Source organism: Chenopodium quinoa, unplaced genomic scaffold (genome assembly GCF_001683475.1).
Source record: "Chenopodium quinoa cultivar QQ74 unplaced genomic scaffold, ASM168347v1, whole genome shotgun sequence".
Taxonomy (NCBI): Eukaryota; Viridiplantae; Streptophyta; class Magnoliopsida; order Caryophyllales; family Amaranthaceae; genus Chenopodium; species Chenopodium quinoa.
Window position 1 is genome coordinate 909,669 of NW_018743021.1, and position 14,296 is coordinate 923,964.

The 14,296-nt window shown below is 33.9% G+C and overlaps 1 protein-coding gene across 3 annotated transcripts; it reads left to right on the forward strand.

The window, feature by feature from the left end:
* Positions 1–4,419: 4,419 nt before the first annotated feature.
* On the forward strand, positions 4,420–10,501 carry LOC110730157 (alpha,alpha-trehalose-phosphate synthase [UDP-forming] 5-like). Of its 3 annotated transcripts, XM_021909934.1 has the most exons (5): positions 4,420–4,708; positions 4,993–5,042; positions 5,721–7,786; positions 8,230–8,503; positions 9,741–10,501. In XM_021909934.1, the coding sequence occupies exons 3-5, from the start codon at positions 5,793–5,795 to the stop codon at positions 10,062–10,064; spliced, it is 2,592 nt and encodes an 863-aa protein (XP_021765626.1). In that variant the 5' UTR covers positions 4,420–4,708; positions 4,993–5,042; positions 5,721–5,792; the 3' UTR covers positions 10,065–10,501. The 3 variants fall into 3 exon arrangements, with proteins under 3 accessions (XP_021765626.1, XP_021765625.1, XP_021765624.1); XM_021909933.1 differs by lacking the exon at positions 4,993–5,042; XM_021909932.1 differs by lacking the exon at positions 4,420–4,708 and having other exon boundaries at positions 4,749–5,042.
* Positions 10,502–14,296: the final 3,795 nt, after the last annotated feature.

Below are 14,296 nucleotides of genomic sequence, written 5' to 3' on the forward strand. Positions count from 1 at the left end.
ATTTGGGTATTGAGTCAAATGACTAGATCATGTGAAGAGTAGTGATAGACCACTATCAGGTATGGGCTCGTTGGGCCCATTACGGGGGCAAAAATGTAATTTCACGTATTACTTACCCATGCTTTAAAAATGTAGTTTCTCTCCTCTCAATAACAGTATTCAACACTATAATAACAATATAGAAATTATTAATAACTAAGCTCCGACAACCAATTACCGTCGTCAATTTCGATCGATCGAACTCAGTCAATTTCCAGCATAGAACTCATCGTTTTTACTGGTTAGAGCCATAAGTTTGTGTCTCTAGTTTTCTAGTTTTTGGGTGGTTTCCAGTGATTTTTAACGGAAGTAGTTGCGTGTTTTTGGACTTCAACCAAGGTAATAGTTGGTGGGGTGGGTTTCTTGCGGGGCGGAGGTTTGGCCGACAATGGGAGCTATCCATGGAGGTGGGGAAAGGGTTTAAGGGAGGAAGAAGATGAAGAGGCGAAACGGGAAAAAAATATATTATGGTATTAGGTAGAAGGACCCATACCTGGGAGTGGGCTAGAGTTCCTTGTCATGTGAATAGAATGTACCTTAATAATGCACAATTGCATGTTCCCTCTCACTCTAATTTAATCAATTAAAGATTTAAGGTTGTACTGTATTGTTTTCTTTTAGAGTTGGCTATACTAGGGGTGAGCAAACCGGGTACCCGGCCAAAATTTTAGGACCTGGACTTAGAGTTGGTTGGAACCGGGTCCTAAAATTCGGATCCGGAATTGGAATTGGTTCAACCGGGTCCTAAAATTTAGGAATTGGTATTGGAACCACCGGGTACCGGTTCCAGTTCCGGGTACCCACTTATGTACGTAATTGTTAAAATATAATACGAATTATAATTCTTATTTTAGTTAGGTTCATTTTAAGCGCTTAATACTTATATATTTATATATGCATTAAGCTATTTGTATTTATGTTAGGTATTAGTAATACTTTTTTAATTTACAAATTAGATACATTCAACATATTTTTATTATTTAAAAATTATTTATTTTAGGCATATATTAGGTAACCGGGTACACAACCGGTTCCTGTTGCAAAAAGTTGAAAATTGGAATTGGAATTGGAATTGGAATTGGTTATAACCGGGTCCTTAGTTTATTACCTGGAATTGGAACCACAGGGTCCAATTCCCAATTATGATTCCGGACCCGTCGGTTCCAATTCCGAGTATCCGGAATTTTTGCACACCCCTAGGCTATACTATACCTTATATTGTTCAAACTTACAACCTTTTTTTATAAGTCTTTTAACCAATTGTGGAGCCATAGGTACGAAATAGTGGTATTAATTATAGCTCTTTTAACTTAAAAACCACTTGCTTTTTTCATTTTGTATGTGAATCAAGGTAAACCAAGTGATTATTTATAGACCTTTCTTCCACTTAATATTATCAAATTTTAGTGTACCAAAATCATATTTCGATTGTTTGATAGCCCAACATGGCGTAAGTCAAAACGAGTGGATTGGTTGATGAATATAACGGGTTTTAGTGTTTTACCCACCCGTCAGTCCGTCACAGACGAATAACGGGTACAAGGAATGTTGTAAGTAAAGCGTAATCATGTGAGAACATTTCCTTAACAAAGTACGAATGTCCAATAATAGAGATGGTACCAAGAATTAAAGATGAGCAATACTGTATTAATTTTGTAGGCCCACTAATTTCTGTCTACCAATACAACTGAATTGATTACTTCTTTTGGGCTTTCCAAAACTCCACCTTGATTGTGGACGAATCTGTTCATTTACTTTCTCAACAGTCAAGTGGAGATGCATTTAACATTTCTTGCAACAAAATGTCACTTGCATTTAAGAAAGTGGTTAGAAAAGGTTATGAATGAGCTAATCTTAAAGACTAAACAGTAAAAACTTAATATTATATTTTTATCGGTGATAAAATTATCTTAAATACTCCGTAATTCATTAATTTACTTAATCATAAATTTCGTATCTTTCTTAAATTGGTCAATCGCTTGTAGTACTTTTATTATATGATCGCGTGACATAATAGATAAGTAGTAGAGTCAAGTCATGAACAAGGTTTGCAAATATTTAAGTTTTAGTAACTTCAAAACAAATTTACCACTTGTTTACTACCAATTCATTGGTAAAACTCTATTTTCAAACCATAAAAACCAAAGGGTCCAACACAATCCTTAAGTTGACAATGCAACTTGTTTTTAATCAAAACTATGTTTAACAAAAGTATATTAGTGACACGTATATTATTCTAATAGGAAGAGTATAAATAAATGAAGAAGTACAACATAGTTGTTTTACAATACAAATTTAATCAATTTATGAATGTTGTATGACTTAGTGTAATGATTATGATGGAAAAACATATCTTAAAAATAATATTTTGTATATATTTAAAAATATATGATAAAATTACGGGTAAATTGGTGTTATTAATCCTCAATATCAACTTCTTAATCCCTTTTATTTTTTTTAATTTCCTTATATGCAATCAAGAAATGAATTATTATTTCTTTTTATTAATGATATTTTATTCATGTTGGAAAGTAAATATAGCAATAGTGGCTTGTTAAAATAGGTTGCCTCTTATGGCCAACAAAGAGACAAAAAGTTTAGTACCATCAATTGTTTTCATGAGTCGTTTTTATAATTAAGGTGGAAATGTGGGATAGTTGGTGCAAATAATTTCTTACAAAAGTATAATTTTATTGCCCGACATTTTTTTGCGAAGACTTGAGGTGCAGTGGACTATCTAACTATCTAAGTGACAACTACCGGTCACCATCACGATTCTTACTCCGTCAAAATTCATCAATTTCCATTCTTATTATTAGCAATCATTTTCAATTTATCATCATTCATCGCTTCATCACTAGACTTCCAATTTAATTATTATGTTCATAGTAAAATATTAAAATAATTACTCCTTTACTATTTTTAATTAGTCTAAATGTCATACGGAGTAATTATTTATTTATTTAATTAGTACCAGTATTTATTTTTTAAAGCAAAGGGGAAAGGGAGCATATTATTATGTCAAAAAGTCAAATCAAACAAGATCGAGTTCTATCAAGTCAAACATTCCTAACAGAGTACAGGCATAAATCAACAAAAATATGATCCACCCCATCCATTCTAAGGCTCCAATCTAGCAGCAACATCTATCCCCATTCTTTTAATGTGATTACTAGGGAAAAAAAATCAAAATTATAGGCTACTAAATAAGTATCTTCGATGATCATACTACAAGGCGTCTTCCTCCATACAAACTTAACAAACCTTACTATGTAAACTGTTACTTCGTACTACATATTATATCTATCTTCAATTATTGTTTAAGTATCAATGTAATTAGCTTTTAAGTTAAATAAGATTTCATTTAAAAAAAAAAAACAATGATCAAAGGTATGTGATGACAAACACGTACCAAATTACAGTAACTATAAATTAATTGCTACATACAATTTTATGGAATAAGTCATGCATGTAATTTTAATAAAACAGTGCCTAATTGTACATTCTAGACAGACAAACAATGATCTTGACAAGATGTCACAATAAATTCATCAAATTAATTTATTTATAGCTTAGCAAGTGCCTTTCAATTCCTCCTTCCCCCAAAACTTGAAAAATGAGTCTATCAGAACGCTTTAAAAATACAGAAGTTGCTTTCAATTAAATAAATATATAAAAGATTAAAACATACGTAGTATAATACTTGAACAATAAAATAATTCATCAATATAAAATTTAATTTCAGCTAGGTTAATGTTTTGATCTTCAACTTTGCCCTTATGAAAGACTAGCTAGTTGCCTATTTGTCTAATTATTTGATTTTTATATTTGTGATGATAGTACAATCACTACCTTGTTACTTGTGTCAATTACTAGATTAATAATGTCCTCTAGATCCAAACATACAAGTATTACATACCCATCACACCCCTGGGCCTTGGCTACTATTAGAAGAATACTTTTTTTTTTTTTTTTTTTTTTTTTTTTGGAGGGATTGAAGAATATTTACTTATGACAAGTTTAAACAAACTTTATTTTTCAATTAGACAATTTGTAGTTGATGTAAGTACAACTGTACAAGGGTAAAATATGAGGATTAAAATTAAATTCTGGCTACACCATCGCCTTCAAATTTCTCACGACACCAAAAGTCCAAACCCATTGTATAGCAATCACTACCGTATAATTTGACGCGGAATACTAGTTAAAGTTGCCCTTACTGCTACTCACCGCGTACCAAATTAACAATCATTCATTTAAAATTTTGCCTTAAAAAAGCTTAGAGTATTTCATGCCCACTTAACTTTAACATGTAGCCATATTAGCAGAATATAAATGTCTTAATCCACTCATTATAGTAAGATAATAAATACCTTCATAATGTGTTGTCAAAGCATAATTAAATTGGTTAACCATGGTTAAACATTACTAGTTATGTGCAGGGGAGGGGGAAACTGTCCTAACTCTTTCTTACCCTTAAGAGAGAGAAACAAAACAAAGAATCAAATGCCATTTTTTGAAAGAAAGAGGGAATCTCGATGATTTTCTGTCCCTAAATCTTAATTCATTAAACAGTCTTTAAATTTAATTTATTATAAACCCCATTTGCTTTATACTAGTATTTTACAGATTATAAAGTTGAAGGAATCTCAAGATTAATTAATCTCAGGTTAATACAGTTTTTTTTTTTTTTTTTTTTTTAAATATTTTTCTGCAAATTAATATGATGAAGCTTTAAATAAATGTGTTATTTAGTGTTTATGTTGTTACATTTGTTGCCTTTTTTTATGTCACACTTCTTGGTTGCTATTTTTGCAGCACCCACTATATCACCACTTGTCTTCATTTATCTGTTTATGTGCTGGTTCATTTTTTTATTTACCAGTTTTTCTGGGAAATAAAGTGAAATCTACCTTCATATAGAATTTGATTGCTTGTTTTGTTGAACAAAAGGTGATTTTTTACATTGCTTTTTGCTGGGAATCTTGAAGGGGTTGTGACTGGTGAGTTTTTTTTGTTAGAAAAGCTTTTTTGTTCTTATTTTTTGATTTGATTTGGTTTCTAAGTGATCTTCAATTGGAATATTGTCATGATTTTTCTTGTCTTGAGTTTGTATAACAATCCTTTTTATGATTATACTGTTGCTCGTTGGCTGGATTTAGTTGTCGTATCACTAGTTCAAATTACACTATCAACAAAACATTTAATATCGAAGTGAGGGAGTATATTGTTAAGTGTTTTTTTTTTTTTTTTTTTTTTTTTTTTTTTTTTTTTTTTTTTGTGTGTGTGTGATTCCTTCTTTGAATGGTGTTTATGTTTGATGCAATTTTTTCTTGAAAAAAGATTTAAGATAGTTTAATTTCTATGTTTGCATGAAGAAAGCTGAAATGGGAAACATATAGCAAAAACACGAGTATTATCTGGACTGTGTTCTATGAATGAATTTCTTTTTTAATTTTTTGTTATTATTTTTATGTTAGGGTTGTTGTTAAGCATCTGGCTTTTTATGTTTGATGATGGGATCTGAAACAACTTTGGTTTCAAATTTAATTGTGGTAGAATAATTAAGCATCATTATTCCGAACAATTTGTTGCAAAAGTTTTAGAGTATATTTTTAGTTAGGCTGAAATGCTGTGGCATTATGATTAATTGGTTTTTTGTATTTTCATGAAAATTATAGGATAAAATCTGTGTAAGGAAGAAGGAAACGTACTTCATTTGCTGCACATTCTTCAGGGAACTGTTGTCTATCATGGTGTCACGGTCTTATTCGAACTTACTGGATCTGGCTTCTGGCCAGTTCCCGAGTTTATGCCGGGGGGAAAAGAGGTTCCCTAGGGTAAAGACTGTTGCTGGAGTATTGTCTGAGTTAGATGATGAAGCTAGCAATAGTGTAAGCTCTGATGCTCCTTCTTCTGTCAACCAAGAGCGTGTAATTATAGTGGGAAACCAGCTTCCTCTTCGGGTACACTATAAATCTGAGAGTGAAAACGGAGGGCGGTACTTTAGTTGGGATCAGGATTCACTTCTATTGCAGCTTAAGGATGGTCTTGCTGAGGATGTTGAAATTGTTTACGTTGGGTGCCTCAGAGAACAAATTGACCCAAGTGAACAGGACAGTGTAGCACATACTTTGTTTGAGAACTTCAAATGTGTCCCGACCTTTCTTCCTCCTGAACTATTCACCAAATTCTATCATGGCTTCTGCAAGCAGCATTTGTGGCCTTTGTTTCATTACATGCTTCCTCTGTCACCTGATCTTGGTGGTCGTTTTGACCGATCCCTTTGGCAAGCGTATGTGTCAGTAAACAAGATTTTTGCTGATAAAGTTATGGAAGTGATCAGCCCTGATGATGATTATGTTTGGGTCCATGACTATCATTTGATGGTGCTTCCAACATTTTTGAGGAAGCGTTGTAATAGGGTGAAACTTGGGTTTTTCCTCCATAGTCCGTTCCCTTCTTCTGAGATTTATAGGACTCTTCCCGTAAGAGATGAAATTCTGAGAGCACTTCTGAATTCTGACCTCATTGGTTTCCATACTTTTGATTATGCTAGACATTTCCTTTCATGTTGCAGTAGGATGCTAGGTCTTTCTTACCAATCCAAGAGAGGTTACATCGGTTTGGAATATTATGGTCGCACTGTTAGCATCAAAATTCTTCCTGTAGGAATTCACATGGGCCAGCTAAAATCTGTGATGAATCTTCCTGAGACAGAAGTCAGAGTTGCTGAATTAAGAGAACAGTTCAAGGGTCAGACTGTCATGCTTGGGGTTGATGACATGGACATCTTTAAAGGCATCAGCTTGAAACTTTTGGCTATGGAGCAATTGCTTCTTCAACAACCTGATAAGAGAGGCAAGGTTGTTTTGGTTCAAATTGCTAATCCAGCGAGAGGACGTGGTAAAGATGTGCAGGAAGTTCAATCTGAAACCAGTGCCACAGTTAAGAGGATAAATGCAGCGTTTGGTAAAGCAGGATATAGACCTGTAATACTGATTGATACTCCACTTCAATTCTATGAGCGGATTGCTTATTATGTGATTGCTGAATGTTGCCTAGTCACAGCAGTCAGGGATGGGATGAACCTTATACCATATGAGTATGTAATAAGCCGGCAAGGTAATGCAAATCTAGACCGAGCATTGGGGCTAGGACCCACAGTACCAAAGAAGAGCATGTTGGTTGTTTCTGAATTTATTGGCTGCTCTCCTTCACTCAGTGGGGCTGTTAGGGTCAACCCTTGGAACATTGATTCTGTAGCTGAAGCAATGGAGTCTGGCCTAACTATTCCAGACTCTGAGAAACAGCTGCGCCATGAGAAACACCATAGATTTGTGAGCACACACGATGTTGCGTTTTGGGCTCGTAGCTTTTTGCAGGATCTTGAAAGAGCATGCAGGGAACATGTTAAAAGAAGGTGCTGGGGTATTGGCTTTGGACTAGGATTTCGAGTCATTGCTTTGGATCCAAGTTTTAGGAAGCTTTCTCTCGAGCATATTGTTTCAGCTTATAAGAGGACAAAGAACCGTGCTATTCTTTTAGATTGTGATGGTACCATGATGATGCAGAGTTCAGTGAGCACAAATCCTAATGTGGAGGCTGTTAAAGTCTTGAACAGCCTGTGTAAGGATTCAAAAAATGTTGTCTTCCTGGTTAGTGGAAAGGACAAAAGAAAGCTATCTGAATGGTTTTCTTCTTGTGAAAACCTTGGCATTGCAGCAGAGCATGGATACTTTGTCAGGTAGATTTGCCATTTTTGCCTTTTGTTCTTTAGTTTATTTGATTTTTCAATACGAACACCATTATCAAATGTCGGCTTAGGAATAATACTCCCAACATTTCCCCAATATCTATTCCGTAGTTCTTGGTCTTATAGATAAAATGGGAATGCACTGGTTGTAAGATCAATAGAAGTCGGGATCATGGTTTGATTTTTCAATACCAACTGGTTGTTGTTCTTGGTCTTATAGACTAGTAGAGACTTTTTCTAAGAGACGTTTAGATATAGAGACTTGAAAATAAGTTAGGAAGTTGTAAAGGTGTCAGCCAATGTAATCAACATACAAACTGACAGTAAATGTTATATTAGCACAAAAGGGAACATATAGACTATGAAAATGAATCTGCGGAGGTAAACTCTAGTTTACTTAATTTTTTTTTTTTTTTTTTTTTTTTCTGACCCAGGTATGATAATGATGCTGATTGGGAGATTTGTAAACCTATTTCGAATTTTGACTGGAAACATGTGGCTGAGCCAGTGATGCAGCTATATGCTGAGACAACTGATGGCTCTTTCATAGAGACAAAAGAAAGTGCTCTTGTATGGAACTACCGGTATGCAGATCGAGATTTTGGGTCATGCCAGGCAAAGGAGCTGCTAGATCATCTCGAAAGTGTCCTTGCCAACGAGCCTGTTTCTGTAAAGAGTGGTCAGTACATTGTTGAAGTTAAACCGCAGGTTCGTCATCTTCTGCTATCTCACTAATGTCCGTGTATGAACCTTTATGTATAGAGTGATTACTTGTAATCTCTGTGCTATATACGAAGTATGAAAGTTAAGGGAGATTGGTAGTTGTTCCTGTATGAGTCCTGCACTTTTTTTTTTTTTTTTTTAAACGGCATGTCTCATATTAAGACACTTTATCTGAGACACATACGAGTACTATTTATTTTTTTTAGAAAGAACAAAGAAATACTTAGAAGAAACAACTCGTGGGCCTTAGCTTTTGGCAAGGCACACCTACCATATTGTCTTCTAAAATTCTACTCAACACTTACGGCTTTACTTGAAATATTAAGCTTATTAGGTTGTTTAATACCCTAAGTAATAACTGTTGCTTTCGCTTTTCTTTCATGGAATATAGTTAATAAATATTTGAAAATATTGACTTAGTTTTTAAGATAAATCTTCAAACAAAATAAAACCTCCAGCAAAAATTGACACCTACTAATGGAGGAAGGGAGTAATTTTATATTGAAAGTAATTAGATTCGATATGCTATTTTCAGAGTTGTGACCCTGTCTGATGTCATGAAAACTCTTAATGAGCTCTGTTCCATACTTGTTTCCCCGCCCCATGTAAAAATGCTCCGCTGTCTTTCTTATTTAGATCAAATACAATGGTGAAAAATGCTGTTAATGTGTCTGAAAAGAATGGTCTTACAAGTAAAGTCGGAGATGTAGCTCAAGGAGAGCAATTCAAGTGTAATTAATGGATCATCAGGGTATAAAACACATATTTTGATGTGCTAGTAGGTGTATATCTCCATGAGATTGAGTAACTAAGGCTATCACCTTGTATTTTTTTTTCTTGTTAGAGAGTGCATAGTCACATACCTGTTATCTATGCTAGCCCAATTTTACTTAATCATGTGACTGGACTGCCATTGACTCAGGACTGTTGGAAAAATGGCTGTAATTCAACCCTGGTGTCTGCAGAGTTTATATCGGTAGTTGGACAGCACTGCTAGCTACTAGTATTTTTTTAGGTTTTGCTTACGCGTCCACTGATCCGCACCATATGCCCCAGCAGTCCAGTACCCTGTATTTTGTTCTTCTGTGTTACAAAATCTTCTCATACAAGTTGATTCTGTTTTGATATTTTGACATACAAGGACTAATTAATATGGTATACATTGGTCATTCATGATAAGAAAATTATCTGCTCCCATGTCTGATTCCTTTTCTGTTCACAGGGCATTAATAAGGGTCTAGTAGCAGAACGTCTCTTTGCTACAATGCAGCAGAAGGGGATGCTCCCTGATTTTGTTCTTTGCATCGGTGATGATAGGTCAGATGAAGACATGTTCGAGGTTATATCAAGTGCAAGAACGACTTTCTCGCTCTCACCTGTTGCCGAAGTATTTGCCTGTACTGTTGGCCAGAAACCCAGCAAAGCTAAGTACTATGTTGAAGATACCAGCGAGATTTTAAGGATGTTGGAGGGGCTTGCTTCTGCCTCAGAGCAGGCAACTACGAATGGTATACCGACTTCTAAACAAGGCATCTTTGATAAGTAAGGGATCACTCACTTTTGCTCTGTTTCACCATGTACAGTGTTAGGTTCTGATTTGTAAACCAATTCTACATCATTTCCTTAGGTATTTAGGTCTCTTTGTTGAGTCATATTAGTGATAAAAGCCTTAAAGGCGTTCTCTTTTGCGTTATAGATTGGAAGGGTGATCGCGATCACCTGATATTTAGAATGATTGTACGGTGATCTTGCTAGTAGCTTGATTTTCAATTGGGGTATTTTGATCTTAATGCCTCATATTTGTGAGAGTTTAAATTCCTTGAAAGAAGTTTAGTGCAAGCTTCTTTAGTATTTACTATTACAAAATTTGTCGTGGTAAAGTCAAAGTCATAAGTACAATGTCATCTGGAAGGGTTATTGTAAACATTTGAGACGGCTCATGGATAGTATTAATCCTAACTTAAGATCTTTTATCATTCAGTATCGCACCTACTCTATTATCTGAATATATGTGACGGTGTAGATAGAGTCATAAAAAACAATATTTTATGCTCTGCACTTTCGAAATAATTAATTAAAAATAAAATAGAAAATTTATTAACATCAGCAAGTGATGGGTGTGGGTGTGGATGTGGGTGTGGGCAATCATCCTGCATCCAAGTTCCAATCTCCAATACGAATGAACAGAAATAAGTTGGGCCTACCTAAGATAGAACACTCTAAAGTTTTGAATGAGTTATTCTTTTCTTAATTAATGTTAAGGCCCAACTATTAATTGCAAGGCCCTCTCTTGTGAATAATGTTATTATTTCTTTATTTGCATAATTGCATGTAACAAGTCCAAACAAGTAACAGTTACGGCTTAACAACTAACAAGCTAAGCAACAACCAAATGATTGTTCGTGGTGTAGTGGTGATTGAGACTACACTTGGTAGAGATGACCCGTGTTCGATCCCCCGCAACAACAATTGGGAGGGGACTGAAACCTAACCACCTAAAACTGATCTCCGAATTCGGACTAGCCCAAAAGGTGAACTGGGTACAACGATGTATAGGTAGATTTTCCGTATAAGTTCCATGTAATACCATAATCTAGGCTATTACTAATTAATTGCTAAATCGGCAAAATCTACAACATAATGACTTGATAAATATATGATGAAAAAAAAAATAGACAGCGTGGTTTGATATGGCTCGAGGGTTCACGGTTGTTGTGATAATAATAATTGAATTGACAATCGATTTGAAGATTAGAGAAAATGTCCAAAACAAAGTGACGTTAGGTTTGGCCCCGAAAGTGGAGTGTTATTCCGCAGTAATTTGACCCAAAAAGGAGGGGAGGAAAAAATTGTGGATAGAAAACGAAATGGATAGTTTGTGAACTTATGCAAGCCTATAATAAAACCATACATTAACACAAATACATTGTTCACATCACGCATTGAACATGAAAATGACTTGGTGATGACCATAACAAGATGCCATTATTATTTTCTAAAGAATAGTCCATGCTAACTTGGACCGCCTATGATTTTATTAGCACCTTCCATCTAATAGCCCTCATAATACAACTATCTCATCGCCTTTTTAGAAAATTGTACGTTTTAAATTGCTGTATATAAATGCTAATTAGCTTTAGTTGGTAGAGACACATGATAATAGTACTATAGATCTTGACATTAATTAAATCTGGTCTACACTACTTGTGCATAGTGTTGTTTATCAGTGTAAGACTGGATCGGACTAGATCGAAAATTATTAGAATTTTAAGAGCCGAATACCGAATCAGTTAAGTTGGGTTCAAAATCCGGACCGGATCGCTTTGGACCGATTTAAGATTTTTTGTTAAAAGAAATCTAAATTTTTAATAATTTTATGGAAAACTCAAAAAAGTAAAGGGAAAACTATATTTTAACGTCTTTTTTTTTTTTTTTTTTTTTTGTATATTTAGTACAAAAAAGCTCATAAAATTAATTTTTTTTTTTAAAGCTTATTAAAGATAATCTTAACCATTATTTAAGGTTTCACATATTTTTTAAATCAAAAAATTGATCCGGTCCAAGACTGATTTTTATAGGTTTTGGACTAGACCAAAAATATAAATTTCCGAACCCGAAACCTGGACTGGTCCAGTCCGAGGTGGTTTGGTCCATTTTTTCGATCCAGACCGATTTATGAACAAACACCCCTAGTTGTGCACCATGTACAATATAATGAACTTAATATACAACTTATATTAACAAGATGCATTTTTTTAGTAGATTAGATGCTAAGATACTTCTCAGTTAATTGTGTTTGTTTGGGAGCTGAGTAGTCTTAAGATGGATGACTTCTTGAGAAGAGTGCGCATGAGTGAGGACAAATTACGCTTGAAGGACTTGTGTTGGTATGTGAAGACAATTATTGATCCTAGATGTGCATTTCGTGACATTAGGCCTCACTTTGAATTATTGAGGTCGGGGTGATACATAGCACATAATATACGAAGTATATTTTTTGTATTTTTGATTTGGAGGTTAACTAGGTACTCGAATACACAACTACATATTACCCCATCCCTAGTTTGCTATCAAATTATTACTAGGTACGGAATAATAATTATCTCAATACATACTAGATGTTTATGTGATGATTATTTCCAAACAAGGGAGCACACCATTTTTTCGAATTGAATATATGTAGTGGTAGCAAACTGCATATGATGAATCAGATACAGTTAATACATTGATGAGTATTGAGTATGATTGTAACTCACCATCTTTTGTTAGCTTGTCGACTAAGAAATTGATTTGCAATTAAAGTTGATACAAACTGGTAGAATTTCTAAAATTGTAATCGTTAATTGGGGTAGGAAGTAGATACCACATACTTTAATGTGGAAACAAATATAAGTATATAAAATGCAAACTTAGCTTAGCTTGGTTGAAGATTGAATTGACATCATATTCAAACCATGCATAAATTGTGGCATGCATGATCTCCTACCTTCTTAAGCTGATTAAGGAGATGCCCTTTACAATAGGTACAAACCCACCATAGCACGCATATATATAATATATAGTTACATATCCTTTTCATCATTCATGCATGCTTGCTTTATTAGTTGAGTACGTATTCTTATAAATGCATGACAACTTTTTTTATAAAGAAAATAGTTGTATAATAGACATATTTTTTATATAAGGATGGAAATGACAATAGAGATTACACCACTACCCCTTTACAAGATCGACTAAATAGAGGCTATATAGATGTGCCACACGGCCTTACACTAGGCGTACAAATGCAATTTACCCCTTTACAAGATCGACTAAATAGAGACTATATAGATGTGTGCCACACAGCCTTACACTAGGCGTACAAAAGCAAATTAAATAACTTTGATCGTATATGATAACTTGAAGTATTGTACAAGAAAATAAATTTAAATTAAAGTCACATAAAATCTAATAAATTTGATTCAATCTACCGATTAAATATTTGAATGGGTATTAAATTTCAAGTGAGAATAACATATACGTACGGTACATTACAAATATAATACCTTAATAAAATTATATCATATATAACACCTTATTTCAAATGGAATAAACAAGTTTTATTTACTTGACAATCGAGGATTATTCGAGTAAATATTATATTGAAATGCATTCCATGCAGATGACGAGGTGATACAGTATACCATTTAGTTTGTTGATACGGAAGATGACATCCATGCATATACAAGTATACATCAATCTTGCTCTATGTTTTTGTTGCATCCAACTTGTGATTTATTGTGGACTATATTGTTTTTGTCACTATATTATGACGTTGACTATAAACTACACAAATTTCAAGCATTATAGCATCCCTAAATAGGCATATGCCCAATTTTGCACATTGTTTTGTCCAACTTTTGAACTTTTGATTTGAAAATTGGATCCAATATATATACAAGGAAATAATAGTTACCCTAAAATGAAATATTTCTAAAATTTCAGTTAAGATTTAACTCATTTAAGTGAAATAAATGGAAAAAAAGGGCTCTTAAGTAGACACCAAATTCATCAACATGCATGCCCAATTGCCCATCTATTCTCAATTAATATGATTTGTCCTTTTGTTTCATGATTGATTCATTTTTAAAAGCTTTCCAATTTTTCTTTATTATCTGATCTTCACCATCCAACCAACTTGACAACATCTATTAGTAATGGTTTGTTTTAAGAGAGGCATATTGGGAATTGATTTTATGACTTGCATTTCACTTAATTACTATATGGTCAAATTTGAAC

What these genes read in the sequence shown, in the direction of transcription:
- LOC110730157 (XM_021909934.1), top strand. Translation starts at nt 5,793, where the DNA reads ATGGTGTCACGGTCTTATTCGAACTTACTGGATCTGGCTTCTGGCCAG. An exon ending in GAGCATGGATACTTTGTCAG is followed by an intron (nt 7,787 to 8,229) that starts GTAGATTTGCCA and finishes TTTCTGACCCAG; the next exon opens with GTATGATAATGATGCTGATT. An exon ending in TTGTTGAAGTTAAACCGCAG is followed by an intron (nt 8,504 to 9,740) that starts GTTCGTCATCTT and finishes TTCTGTTCACAG; the next exon opens with GGCATTAATAAGGGTCTAGT.